At 45.1% G+C, this 14108-nt stretch overlaps 1 protein-coding gene across 5 annotated transcripts in view; it reads right to left on the bottom strand.

Moving 5' to 3' along the window:
- The window catches only part of eif2ak2 (eukaryotic translation initiation factor 2-alpha kinase 2), a 295245-nt gene that overhangs the window by 180025 nt on the left and 101112 nt on the right, over nucleotides 1-14108 (bottom strand). For all 5 annotated transcript variants that reach the window (XR_005943052.1, XM_041188176.1, XM_041188175.1 and 2 more), the window contains exon 10: nucleotides 2076-2140. Coding sequence is in view for 4 of the 5 variants with exons in the window: in XM_041188176.1 (XP_041044110.1) it covers nucleotides 2076-2140 (65 nt within the window). In the remaining variant the exon portion in view is untranslated. The remainder of the gene's footprint in view (nucleotides 1-2075; nucleotides 2141-14108) is intronic.

Below are 14108 nucleotides of genomic sequence, written 5' to 3'. Positions count from 1 at the left end.
CCGACACCCTTCACCACTCACCCCGACACCCTTCACCCCGACACCCTTCACCCCGACACCCTTCACCCCGACACCCTTCACCCCGACACCCTTCACCCCGACACCCTTCACCACTCACCCCGACACCCTTCACCACTCACCCCGACACCCTTCACCACTCACCCCGACACCCTTCACCCCGACACCCTTCACCACTCACCCCGACACCCTTCACCACTCACCCCGACACCCTTCACCACTCACCCCGACACCCTTCACCCCGACACCCTTCACCGCTCACCCCGACACCCTTCACCACTCACCCCGACACCCTTCACCACTCACCCCGACACCCTTCACCACTCACCCCGACACCCTTCACCCCGACACCCTTCACCACTCACCCTGACACCCTTCACCCCGACACCCTTCACCACTCACCCCGACACCCTTCACCCCGACACCCTTCACCACTCACCCCGACACCCTTCACCCCGACACCCTTCACCCCGACACCCTTCACCCCGACACCCTTCACCCCGACACCCTTCACCACTCACCCCGACACCTCTCGTCCCGACACCTCTCGTCCCGACACCCTTCACCACTCGTCCCGACACCCTTCACCACTCGTCCCGACACCCTTCACCACTCGTCCCGACACCCTTCACCACTCACCCCGACACCCTTCACCACTCACCCCGACACCCTTCACCTCTCGTCCCGACACCCTTCACCACTCACCCCGACACCCTTCACCTCTCGTCCCGACACCCTTCACCACTCACCCCGACACCCTTCACCACTCACCCCGACACCCTTCACCACTCACCCCGACACCCTTCACCACTCAGCCCGACACCCTTCACCACTCAGCCCGACACCCTTCACCACTCACCCCGACACCCTTCACCACTCAGCCCGACACCCTTCACCACTCAGCCCGACACCCTTCACCACTCACCCCGACACCCTTCACCACTCACCCTGACACTCCTCGTCCCGAAACCCTTCACCACTCACCCCGACACCTCTCGTCCCGACACCCTTCACCTCTCATCCCGACACCCTTCACCTCTCGTCCCGACACCCTTCACCTCTCGTCCCGACACCCTTCACCTCTCGTCCCGACACCCTTCACCACTCGTCCCGACACCCTTCACCACTCGTCCCGACACCCTTCACCACTCGTCCCGACACCCTTCACCTCTCGTCCCGACACCCTTCACCACTCGTCCCGACACCCTTCACCCGTCACCCCGACACCCTTCACCCCTCACCCCGACACCCTTCACCCCGACACCCTTCACCGCTCCCCCCGACACCCTTCACCGCTCACCCCGACACCCTTCACCGCTCACCCCGACACCCTTCACCGCTCACCCCGACACCCTTCACCGCTCACCCCGACACCCTTCACCGCTCACCCCGACACACTTCACCGCTCACCCCGACACCCTTCACCGCTCACCCCGACACCCTTCACCGCTCACCCCGACACCCTTCACCGCTCACCCCGACACCCTTCACCACTCACCCCGACACCCTTCACCACTCACCCCGACACCCCTCACCACTCACCTCGACACCCTTCACTCCTCACCCCGACACTCCTCACCCCTCACCTGACACTCCTCACCCCGACACTCACCCCAACAGTCCTCACCCCGACACTCCTCACCCCAATGCTGATCGCCTCTCACCCCAACACTGTTCACTCCTCACCTCAATACTCCCTACCTCTCACCCCGACACTGTGCACCCCTCACACCTGCACTCATCCCTCACCCAACACTTCTCACCCCAACACTGTTCACCCCTCCCCTCAACACTGTTCAGCCTTCCCCCCCAACACTGTTTACCCCTCACCCCAGCTCACATAGGGGAATCATTGATCACAATATATTGGACTAATAAAAAGAAGAACCTACCAGAACAACTTACACATGCGGGTTCATTCAATTGTGCTAAAAGCAATGATCAAAGCAGATACCTGAAGTTTTCAACTGTTTGGAGCAGATCTTGCATGTAATTCAGAATTTCACTTGCTACTAAGATTAAAGTGCAGTTACCTGAGGTATTTTTCACAAACTTACTTCAACACAAGGTCATCTTCTGAAACACTGCTCAACTCCTGTGTCCACCAGGATACATCAGAGGCCTGAGTTTGCCAAGTTCAGAAATTAAATTGGGGGAAACAAAGAAAACATTAAATTAGAGTTTCAGAAAACCATCCCATCAAACCCAAAAACCTGATGACCTAAACTGAATCATTTTTATTTACATTGTGAACTTGCATGCTTCGTAACCAAATTCCCAATTCTGCAAGTTAGCTAAAAGCTACTACCGGGGTAATTAACCCGTTACAGGCTTTTGTGACAAATGTACTTTCAGGTGTGTTTGGGCTTTCTTTTCCAAGATTTTTGCATCATTTTAACCTATTGCACCCCTCTTGGTACATGGTCTGTCTGGGTATCTTCAAAACCGCCATCTTGCCCTTGGAGGGTGAAATCTAACCGTGCAATATTGGTAACAAACACCACAATATGCATTTCTGAAATTCTTTCATCCATCAAATTTACAACGTAGAAACAGGCCATTCAGCCCACAGGTCATGTGGAGAATAAACACTGTTTAGTGGCAGTGTTTATTCTCCACATGAGTCTGCTCTCATCCCTCTTCATCTTATCATATCAACATCCATATACACCTTTCTCCCTCATGTACTTAACCAGCTTCCCCATAAATACATCTATGCTATTCACCTCAACCACTTCAGCAAATTCCACATTCTCACCAGTCTCTGGGTAAAGAGGTTTCTCTTCAATTTCCTTGAATCATAGCAACTTACAACACAAGGGCCATTTAGCCCATCATGCCCATGCTAGCTGAGAGGAATCATGTTAGTATTATGACACAGCAGATGGTAAATGCTGAGCTGTTCAAATCCCAGAGGGAAACTTGAAACAACTGTAATAACTCATTTTGCAATTTGGCTGTTTTGAGATGCAGGCTTTGAATTCAGTAGTAATAAGACCACTAAGTCTCAAGAGGCTTTTAATAAAACTAAATTAAACATTGATTAATAAAAGGTTGCAAGCACATACATATGTCCACAAAATTATTTCTATAATAATTACAAAAATCCCCTAATTAATCTGACTCTCATTCACACCTCCGTTAAGGTAACATTAAAATATACAGAATCACAGAGAATCACAGAATCTCATACTGCAGAAGAGGCCCTTCGGCCCATTGAGTCTGCACCGACACGTGAGAAACACCTGACCTACCTACCTAATCCCATTTACCAACACTTGGCCCAAAGCCGTGAATGTTATGATGTGCCAAGTGCTCATCCAGGTACTTTTTAAAGGATGTGAGGCAACCCGCCTCCACCACCCTCCTAGGCAGCCTCTGGGTAAAAAAGTATTTCCTTACATCCCCCCTAAACCTCCTGCTCCTCACCTTGAACTTATGTCCCCTTGTGACTGACCCTTCAACTAAGGGGAAGAGCTATTCCCTATCCACCCTGTCCATGCCACTCATAATCTTGTACACCTCGATCAGGTCGCCCCTCAGCCTTCTCTGCTCCAACGAAAACAACCCAAGTCTATCCAACCTCTCTTCACAACTTAAATGTTTCATCCCAGGCAACATCCAGTTCTGTTGAAGGGTCATGAGGACTCGAAATGTCAACTCTTTTCTTCTCCGCCGATGCTGCCAGACCTGCTGAGTTTTTCCAGGTAATTCTGTTTTTGTCCTGGTGAATCTCCTCTGCACCACCTCCAGTGCAATCACATCCTTCCTATAATGTGGCGACCAGAACTGCACACAGTATTCCAGCTGTGGCCTCACCAAGGTTCTATACAACTCCAACATGACCTCCCTACTTTTGTAATCTATGCCTCGATTGATAAAGGCAAGCGCCTTTTTCACCACCCTACTAACATGCCCCTCTACCTTCAGAGATCTATGGTCACACATGCCAAGGCCGTTTTGTTCCTCAGAACTTCCTAGTGTCATGCCATTCATTGAATACTTCCTTGTCAAATTACTCCTTCCAAAGTGTATCACCTCACACTTTTCAGGGTTAAATTCCATCTGCCACTTATCTGCCCATTTGACCATCCCGTCTATATCTTCCTGTAGCCCAAGACACTCAACCTCACTGTTAACCACCCGGCCAATCTTTGAGTCATCTGCAAACTTACTAATCCAATCCCCCACATAGTCATCTATGTCATTTATATAAGTAACAAATAATAGGGGACGCAGCACAGATCCCTGTGGTACACCACTGGACACAGGCTTCCAGTCACTAAAGCATCCTTCTGTCCTCACCCTCTGTCTCCTACAACTAAACCAATTTTGAATCCACCTTATCAAATTACCCTGTATCCCATGTGCATTTGCCTTCTTTATAAGTCTCCCATGTGGGATCTTGTCAAAGGCTTTGCTGAAATCAATATAAACATCGACTACACTACCCTCATCTACACAGCTGGTCACTTCCTTAAAAAATTCAATCAAATTTGTTAGGCATGACCTCCCTTTTACAAAGCCATGCTGACTATCCCTGATCAATCCTTGCCTCTCCAAGTGGAGATAGATTCTCTCCTTCAGAATTTTCTCCAGTAGTTTCCCTACCACTGACGTGAGACTCACTGGCCTGTTGTTCCCTGCCTTATCTCTACAACCCTTCTTAAATAGCGGAACCACATTAGCTGTTCTCCAGTCCTCTGGCACCTCCCCCGTGGCCAGAGAGGAATTAAAAATTTGGGTCAGAGTCCTGCGATCTCCTCCCTTGCCTCCCTCAGCAGTCTGGGGCACAAATCATCCAGACCTGGAGATTTGTCCACTTTTAAGCCTACCAACACCTCCAATACCTTGTCACTCCCTATATTAATTTGCTTAAGAACCTCACAGTCTCTCTCCCAGAGTTCGATACCTTCATCCTCATTCTCTCGGGTGAAGACGGATGTGAAGTATTCATTCAACACTCTAATGATGTCCTCTGGCTCCACCCATAGATTGCCCCCTTGGTCCCTACTCTTTCCCTGGTTATCCTCTTCCCATTGATATACTTATAGAATATCTTGGGATTTTCCCTATTTTTACCAGCCAGAGCTTTCTCATATCCCCTCCTTACTCTCCTAATCTTAAGCTCCACCCCCATTTTCTGTACTCCACTAATGCCTCCATTGATTTGCTTTCCTTGTACCTGCTAAAAGTATCTCTTTTCCTTCTCATCGTAACCTGAATATCTCTGGTCATCCATGGTTCTCTGGGCTTGTTATTCCTTCCTATCACCCTAAAGGGAACATGCTGAGCCTGTACCCCCCCCCCCCGCAGATTTCCCCACAAGTAACTGTTCCCAGTCCAACCTTGGCCAGATCCTGCCTTATTTTACTAAAATCCGCTCTCCCCCAATCCAAAACATTTTTTTGCAACTTGTCTATTTCTTTGCCCATAACAAACTTAAACTGTACCATGTTGTGGTCGCTATCACTAAAATGCTCCCCCACCACCACCTCAGCCACCTGTCCAGCTTCATTCCCCAGAATTAGGTCCAGCACTGCACTGTCCCTTGTTGGACCCTCTACATATTGAACTAAAAGGTTCTCCTGTACACATTTCAAGAAATCCACTCCATCCAAACCCTTAACACTATGTCTATCCCAATTAATGTTGGGAAAGTTAAAATCACCTAATATAATTAACCTATCGTTATTGTTTTTACACACCTCCACAAACTGTGCACATATTTGCTCCTCAATTTCCCATTGATTATCTGGGGGTCTATAATAGACACCTAACAATGTGGCTGCCCCTTTTTTTATTCCTAAACTCTAACCACAAAGCTTCAATCGATGCCCCCTTCAAGATATCATCTCTCCTTACTGCAGTAACTGACTCCATAACTAATGATGCAACGCCTCCTCCTCTTTTACCCCCTCCCCTGTCTCGCCTGAAGACTCTATATCCCGGAATGTTGAGCTGCCAACCCATAGATTTAAACAGACCCCTGGCAAAGCACACACTGAACAGTCGCATTCAAATCGAGTTTCTTCCAGCTCTGGGTCCTTGCAGATAGTGGCTTGACACTTACAGGCTAGAGGCTTTAGATCTTAGAGTCCCTCTCCCTTTTTACCAAAAGCCTTCTCTTCCTTTATACATTTTTTCCTCTTTGAATGCAAATTTTCATTGTATCACTAGGTTTTTTGAACTTTACCTCTTCTAATAATAAGACCCTTTCATAATACCCACCTTATTAGTAATCCTTGGGAAAAATACTGATTCCGAGCTTCACCTGGTAGATGTAATATTTCATTCCCTCTCTTTGAATCCAAGCTACACTAGTTTGTTTAAAGAAAAAAATGCAAATTGCCCCCATGTTTACCCAATTAAAGATTCAAACCTACTTCTTTTCTATACATCAAAGCCTCTAGACCAGCTGGCTTTAATCCAATTAAGACACACACACACACACACACACACACACACACACACACACACAGACACTGCTAAACTCTATTTTAAAATAATTTCCAATAACATTAGACATTATTATATCTTCTTGACAGTTATTCCCATCCACACTTTTATCCAGAACCCTGGAAATTCCTTATCAAGTACTCATCCAACTATCTTTTAAAATTGTTTCCCAAATCAGTTCTCACCACCTTTTCAGGTAGAACGTTCTAGATCCCAACAGCTCGCTGGGTGAAAACATTTCTCCTCACCTCCTCTCTGCACCTTGTGCCAATGATTTTAAATCTATGACTTCCAGTTATTGACCCACTCACCAGTGGGAATAGTTTTTCTCTATCTACTTTTTTTTATTTGTTCATGAGATGTGGGTGTCGCTGGGCAGCATTTATTGCCCATCCCTAATTGTCCTTGAGACGATGGTGGTGAGCTGTCTTCTTGAACCACTATAATCCATGTGGTGTAGGTATGCCCACAGTGCTGTTAGGGAGTTGAGTTTCGGGATTTTGACCCATTGACAGTGAAGGAACAACAATATATTTCCAAGTCAGGGTGGTGAGCGGCTTGGAGGGGAACTTGCAGGTGGTGATGTTTCCATGTGTCTGCTGCCCTTGTCCTTCTCAGCAATTGTGGATTTGGAAGGTGCTCAAAGGAGCCTTGGTGAGTTGCTGCAGTACATCTTGTAGATGGTACACACTGCTGCTACTGTGCATCAGTGGTGGAGGGAGTGAATGTTTGTGGATGGGGTGCCAATCAAGCGGGCTGCTTTGTCCTGGATGGTGTCAAACTTCTTGTGTGTTGTGGGAGCTGCACTCATCCAGGCAAGTGGAGAGTATTCCATCACACTCCTGACTTGTGCCTCGTGGAGGGTGGACAGGCTTTGGGGAGTCAGGAGGTGAGTTACTCGTCACAGAATTTCCAGCCTCTGACCTGCTCTTGTAGCCACAGTATTATATGGCTAGCCCAGTTGTTTCTGTCAATGGTAACTCCCAAGGATATTAATAGTTTATTAAAATCTGTTATTCTGAAAGCCTCTTTTAGGTCACCTCTTAAAGGTACTCAGTGCATGTGTAGATGGAAGCCAGGGAATCCCATAGAATTTGCATCCAGATTCCCACTGTGTCTCCAGCAGTGGGCCAAAGAACCTAAAATAAGAGGCAGAGCCCAGCCCAAATAATATGGTCAGTTTCTGTGGGTTTTATTTGGAGATTCAGCCAGCAGAAATCATGTGGAATTTGAGGACCAGAATATTCAACAGTAAGAGGATTAAAGAGATTGCCACTCAAACCATGAAACAAAAGGTGTTCAATGGGCTAAATCATATTCCGATTGAAGAAAAAAAAATGCCCAAAATTGTCTGAACGTATATTTAAGGCAAAAGTCTCTAATGGGTTAATTAAGGTCTTGGAGAGGGCGTAGAGGAGGATTGACGAGAATTGTACCAGGGATGAAAGACTTGAGTCATGTGCAGGGAGTGGAGAAGCTGAGTTTGGAACCCATAGGAGCAGAAAAGATTAAGAGGGGATTAATAGAAGGGTTCAAAATCACAGTGTTTTGAGAGATCAGATAGGGAGAAAATGTTCCCCAGTAGGAATGTCGATAATCAGAGGACACAGGTTTATGAGAGCTGACAAAAGAATCAGAGCCGGGATGAGGAGAATTTTTTTCTTCTTTTTACGCAGCAAGTTGTCCTGATCTGAAATGCACTGCTTGAAAGGAAGGTGCTCCCTCAGTTCCACACTGCGAGTGTGGGCCGAGAATCTCTGAAATCGCTGGAGCAGGACTTGAACACACAATCTTGTGACTCAGCAGCAAAAGTACTGCCCACTGAACAGAATTAAAATTGACCTGACTGTCCAGCTCAGCCACATTCCCAGGGAGGGACATTAAGAATCAATCACAATGAACCAGAAATCTTTCACCAGCTTGTAAATAATAAGTGGGTAGGAGGAGGTGAAGTGGGTCCTATTGGGGACAAAGAGGGTGATTTATGCTTAGTTGTGCAGGACAAGGATGGAATATTTAATGAGTACTTTATATCAGTGTTACTAACACTGACAAAATACCAGTAGAAGCAGAGATGGTAGACATAATGGGTGGAGTGAAAATAGAAAGGGAGGAGATACGGGAAAGGTTGAGTACGCTTAGAGTGGTTAGGTCACCTGGTCCACATGGCTTGCATCCCAGGTTGCTAAAGGAAGTGGAGACGGAGGTAGTGGATGTCCTTGCCATAATCTTCCACCCTTCCCTCGATATGGGGGGAGATGCCAGAGGATTGGAAAGTGGCAAATGTGACACCTTTATTCAAGGAAGGACAGTTCTAGTAACTACAGGCCAGTTAGTTTAATATCAGTGGTGGGTAAGATTTTGGAAGCAATAATCATGGACAAAATCAACAGGCACTTGGAGAGGTTTGAGTTAATTAAGGAAAACCAGCACAGATTTGGAAAAGGCAGGTTGTGCTCGACTAATCTAATAAATTTTTTGATGAAGTAACAGAGGAGGCTGATGAAGGGAAAGCAATAGATATTATCTATGTGGATTTTTAAAAAGTGTTTGACAAAGTACCACATAAAAGGCTTGTTAACAAAATTGAGGCTCATGGAAAAGGAGGGTCAGTGGCAGCATGGACAAAAATTTGGCTTAAGAACAAAAAACAGCGAGTCATGTTAAATGGTTGCTTTTCAGGCGAGAGGATGATAGACAGTGGTGTTCTCCAAGGATCAGTGCTAGGGCCATTGCTTTTTAAAATATATATAAATGGCTTGGATATTGGAACACAAAGTTAAATGCATTGCTGAAAAGAGGGGCATTTTTGTCAAAGCTTTTCATCTTGCATTCATCAGGACATTTTGCAAGAAAATAAATCCAAGGGAGAATACAAATTTATATTGTATGAGAAGAGAGTGCTGATTGGTGGGCAGCAGTTTCATCTTTCCCTAGAATACCAAGAAGGAAGGGAAAAACAGACAGAAGCAAATGAAAATCTCTGTTCATCGCTTTTATACTGTGGACCAGAGTAGAGATCTCCGTCTGCGGAGATTGGTGCCCTCCAAGGAGAGGATTATGGACGCCATATGAACATACGAAATAAGAGCAGAAGTAGGCCATTCGGCCCCTTGAGCTTGCTCCACCATTCAATAAGATTATGGCTGATCTGTTTTGTATTTCTAATTCCACATTCCCATCTATCCCCGATAACCTTTGATTCCCTTGCCTAACAAGAATCTATCTACCTCCATCTTAAAGATATTCAATGACCCTGTCTCCGCTGTCTTCTGAGGCGGAGAGTTCCAAAGTTGTGTAACCGTCAGAGAAAAACGTTATCCTCACCTCTGCCTTAAAAGGGTGCTCCCAAATTTTAAAACCGTGTCTCCAAGTTCTGGACTCAACCACGAGAGGAAACATCATTTTCATGTTCACCTTATCAAGACCGTTCAGGATCTTATATACTTGAATCAAATCACCCCTCCCGCTTCTAAACTCCGGTGGAAACAAGCCCAGCCTGTCCTACCCACTAATTCCAGGTATCAATCTAGTAAACCTCCTCTGAACTACCTCCAACACACTTACATCATTCGTTAAATAAGGAGACCAAAACTATACACAGTATTCAAGACGTGGTCTCACCAATGCCCTGTATAACTGACGCATAACATCCTTAACTTTTATGTTCAATTCCTCTCGTGATAAAGGATAGCAATCCATTAGCCTTCTTAATTACTAGTTGTACCTGCATACTAACTTTTTGTGACTCATGCAATAGGGCACCTAGATCCCTCTGTACTTCGGAATTCTGTAGCTTATTCTCCATTTAAGTAATACTCTGCTTTTTTATTCTTCCTGCCAAAATGAACAACTTCACATTTTCCCACATTATACTCATCTTCCAGATTTTTGCCCACTCACTCAACCTATCCATATTGGTCTACAACCTTCTTGTGCCTCTTCACAACACACTTTCCTATCTATCTTTGTGCCATCTGCAAATTTAGCTACCATGCCACTGCTCCTCTCATCTAAGTCACTGATATAAATTGTAAAAAGTTGAGGCCCAAGCACAGACCCCTGCGGGACTCCAATCGTTACACCTGCCAATCAGAAAATGACCCAGTTATGCATACTCTCTGCTTTCAGCCAGCCAGCCAATCTTCTATCTATACTAATATGTTACCCCCTACACCATGTGCTCTTAGTTTCCGTAATAACCTTTGTTGTGGCACCTTATCAAATGCCTTCTGGAAATCCAAGTACAGTACATCTACAGGCTCCCCTTCATCTACTGCACAAGTTAGTCCTTCAAAGGACTCCAATAAATTGGTTAAATTTGATTTTCTTTGAATAAAACCATATTGACTCTTCCCAATTACCTTGAGTTTTTCTAAGTGCCCAGCTATAACCTCCTTAATAATCGATTGTAGCACCTTCCCCTCAACAGACATCAAGCTAACTGGCCTATTGTTTCCTATTTTCTGCCCCCCTCCCTTCTTGAATAGAAGTGTTATATTTTCTGCTTTCTGATGGAACCTTTCCAGAATCTAGTGATTTTTGGAAAATTAACACCAGCGCATCTACTACCTCATTAGCCACTTCTTTTAAGACCCTAGGATGAAGTCCTTCAGGACCCGGAGACTTATCAGCTGCAGCTCCATCCGTTTATTCAGTACTGCTTCCGTCGTGATTTGTAATTTCACCAAGACTTCCTCTCCCTCCCACCTGCTGATTTGCGGCTATTACTAGAATGTTTTTTGTATCCTTTGTAGTGAAGATAGAAGCAAAATATTTGCTCATTTCATCTCCCATTTCCTTATTATCTACTATTAACTCCCCACTGTCACTCCCTAGAGGACCAACACTCATTTTACTTATTCTTTTCCTTTTTTCAATACCTGAAGAAGCTGTTGCATTTCATTTTTACATTTCTGGTTAGTCTCCTCTCATGCACTAATTTCCTTCTCCTGATTAACCGTTTAGTCATTCTCTATCGTTCTTTATCTTCTGACCAATCATCTGACCTGCCACAGTCATCCGTATTTTCCTTAAGTTTGATGCTTTCTTTAACTTCTTTAGTTAACCGCGGATGGTGAGTCCTCCCCTCAGAATATTTCTTTATTACAGGAATATACTTATTCTGAAATATCCCTTTAAATGTCGGCTACTGCTTCTCTATTGATCTATCCTCTAGCCTAGTATTTCAGTTCACTTCAGCTAGCTCAGCTCTCATGCCCGCACAGTTGCCCTTATTTAAGTTTAAAATACTAGTCTTAGACCCACTCTTCTCCCTTTCAAATTGGATGTAAAATTCAATCATATTGTGCTCGCTGATACCTAGGGGTGCCTTTACTCTGAGGTCATTAATTAATCCTCTCACATTACACAATACCAAGTCTAACATAACCTGCTCTCTGGTTGGTTCCAGAATGTGCTGCTCTAAGAAACTATCTCGAAAACATTCTATAAACTCCTCATCCAAGCTACTACTGCCAATCTGATTTTTCCAGTTTATATGTAGATTAAAGTCACCCATGATTATTGCCATCCCTTCATCACAAGCGCCCAATATTTCTTCTTGTATACTTTGCACTACACTGTGGTTACCGTTAGGGGGCCTGTAGATCACTCCCACTAGTGACTTCTTTCCCCTACTATTCCTCATCCCTACCCAAACAGATTCACATTCCTGATCCCCTGAATCAAGGTCATCTCTAACTATTGCACCAATGCCATCTTTAATTAACAGTGCTACCCTTGCACCTTTACCTATCCAGAACGATAAAGCAGTAAAAACTGGGAAATAATAATACAGGTCCAAACTATTTTTCCCTTCTGGATAGCTTCCTATTTTTCTTGAATGTCATATACCTCTCAATATCCAGGACCCAATCATTGTCATTCTGCAGCCACAACTCCATAACGGCTAACAGATCATATTTATTTACTTCTTTGTGCGCTATCAAGTCACTTACTTTGTTATGTTACGTGCATTCAGATACAGAGCCTTTAGCTTTGTCTTTTTCTTCTCTTTGTAACATCTAGACTTGACAGTTGGTGCATTCTTAGGTTTTTTTTCTCTGTCCGTTCCTGCCATTCTCTGACCCTCATTTCCCATATTACTATTTGGCTCTAATGTAAAATAAAAACAGAAAATGCTGGAAAAACTCAACAGGCTGGGCAGCATCTGTGGAGAGAGGAACAGAGTTAATGTTTCAAGTCCGTATAACTCTTCTTCAGAGCTTTACACATGGTTTCTTAGAGTAATACGGGCTCAAAACGTTAACTCTGTTTCTCTCTCCACAGATGCTGCCAGATTTGCTGAGTTTTTCCAGCATTTTCTGTTTTTATTTCAGATTTCCAGCACCCATGGTATTTTGCTTTTATCTTACTATTTTGCTCTCCTGCCTTGATTCTACCCCATGATTTACAACATCTACCCAAGCTTGATCGCTCAACACCCCCATGTTTAGTTTAAAGTCCTATTTCCCTTGTTATGTGGCTCGCTAGAACACTGGTCCCAGCACGGTTCAGGTGTAGACCATCCCAAAGGTACAGCCCCCACTTTCCCCAGTACTGATGCCAGTGCCCCACGAACCTGAACCCACTTCTCCCAAACCAGTCTTCCACACACTCATTTCTCTAATCTTATTTGCCCTAAGTTTGATGCTTCGGTGTGAAAAACAGAAAGGCAGAGTATTATTTAAATGATATATTTGGAAAATGTGGGTGTACAAAGGGATCTGGGTGTCCTTGTGCACCAATGAATGAAAGTAAACAGGCAGGTGCAGCAAACAATTAGGAAGGCAAATGGTATGTTGGCCTTCATTGCAAGAGGATTTAAGTTCAGAGGTAGGGATGTCTTACTACAGTTATACAAAGCCTTAGTGAGACCACACCTGGAGTATAGTGTGCCGTTTTGGTCTCCGTACCTAAGAAAGGATATACTTGCCATAGAGGGAGTGCAGCGAAGGATCACTCACTGGTACTGGGGATGGCAGGACTGTCGTATGAGGAGAAATTGGTTCGACTGGGCCTGTATTCATCAGAGTTTAGAAGAATGAGAGGGGATCTGATTGAAATGTATAAAATTCTAACAGGGCTAGACAGGCTAGATGCAGGGAGGTTGTTTCCCCTGGTTGGGAGTCTAGAACCAGGGGCCACAGTCTCAGGATACAGGTCAGGCCATTTAAGACTGGGAAGAGGAAAAATTTCTTCATTCAGAGGCTGGTGAACCTGTGGAATTCTCTACCACAGAAGGCTGTGGAGGCCGGGTCACTGAGTATATTCAAGAAAGAAATTGATAATTTTTTGGGTATTAAGAGCATCAAGGGGTATGAAGAGCAAGCGGGAATATGGTGTTGAGATAGAGGATCAGCCATGATCATATTGAATGGCAGAGCAAGTTTGAAAGGCTGATAGGCCTCCTCTTGCTCCTACGTTCTATGCTTCTATGCCAATTTGCACAAGGCTCAGGTAATAATCCACAGATTATTACATTTGAGGTTCTGCTTCTTAATTTAGTGCCTAGCTCCTCTTTCCTAGTTCTACCTATGTCGTTAGTACCTACATGGATCAGGGCAACTGGATCCTCCCCGTCCCGCTCCAAGTTCCTCTGTAGCCTTGAGCAGATGTCCTGAACCCTG

Source organism: Carcharodon carcharias, chromosome 5 (assembly GCF_017639515.1).
Source record: "Carcharodon carcharias isolate sCarCar2 chromosome 5, sCarCar2.pri, whole genome shotgun sequence".
NCBI lineage: Eukaryota > Metazoa > Chordata > Chondrichthyes > Lamniformes > Lamnidae > Carcharodon > Carcharodon carcharias.
The sequence above is the reverse complement of the archived record's forward strand: the minus strand, read 5'-3'. Positions and strand labels throughout refer to the sequence as shown.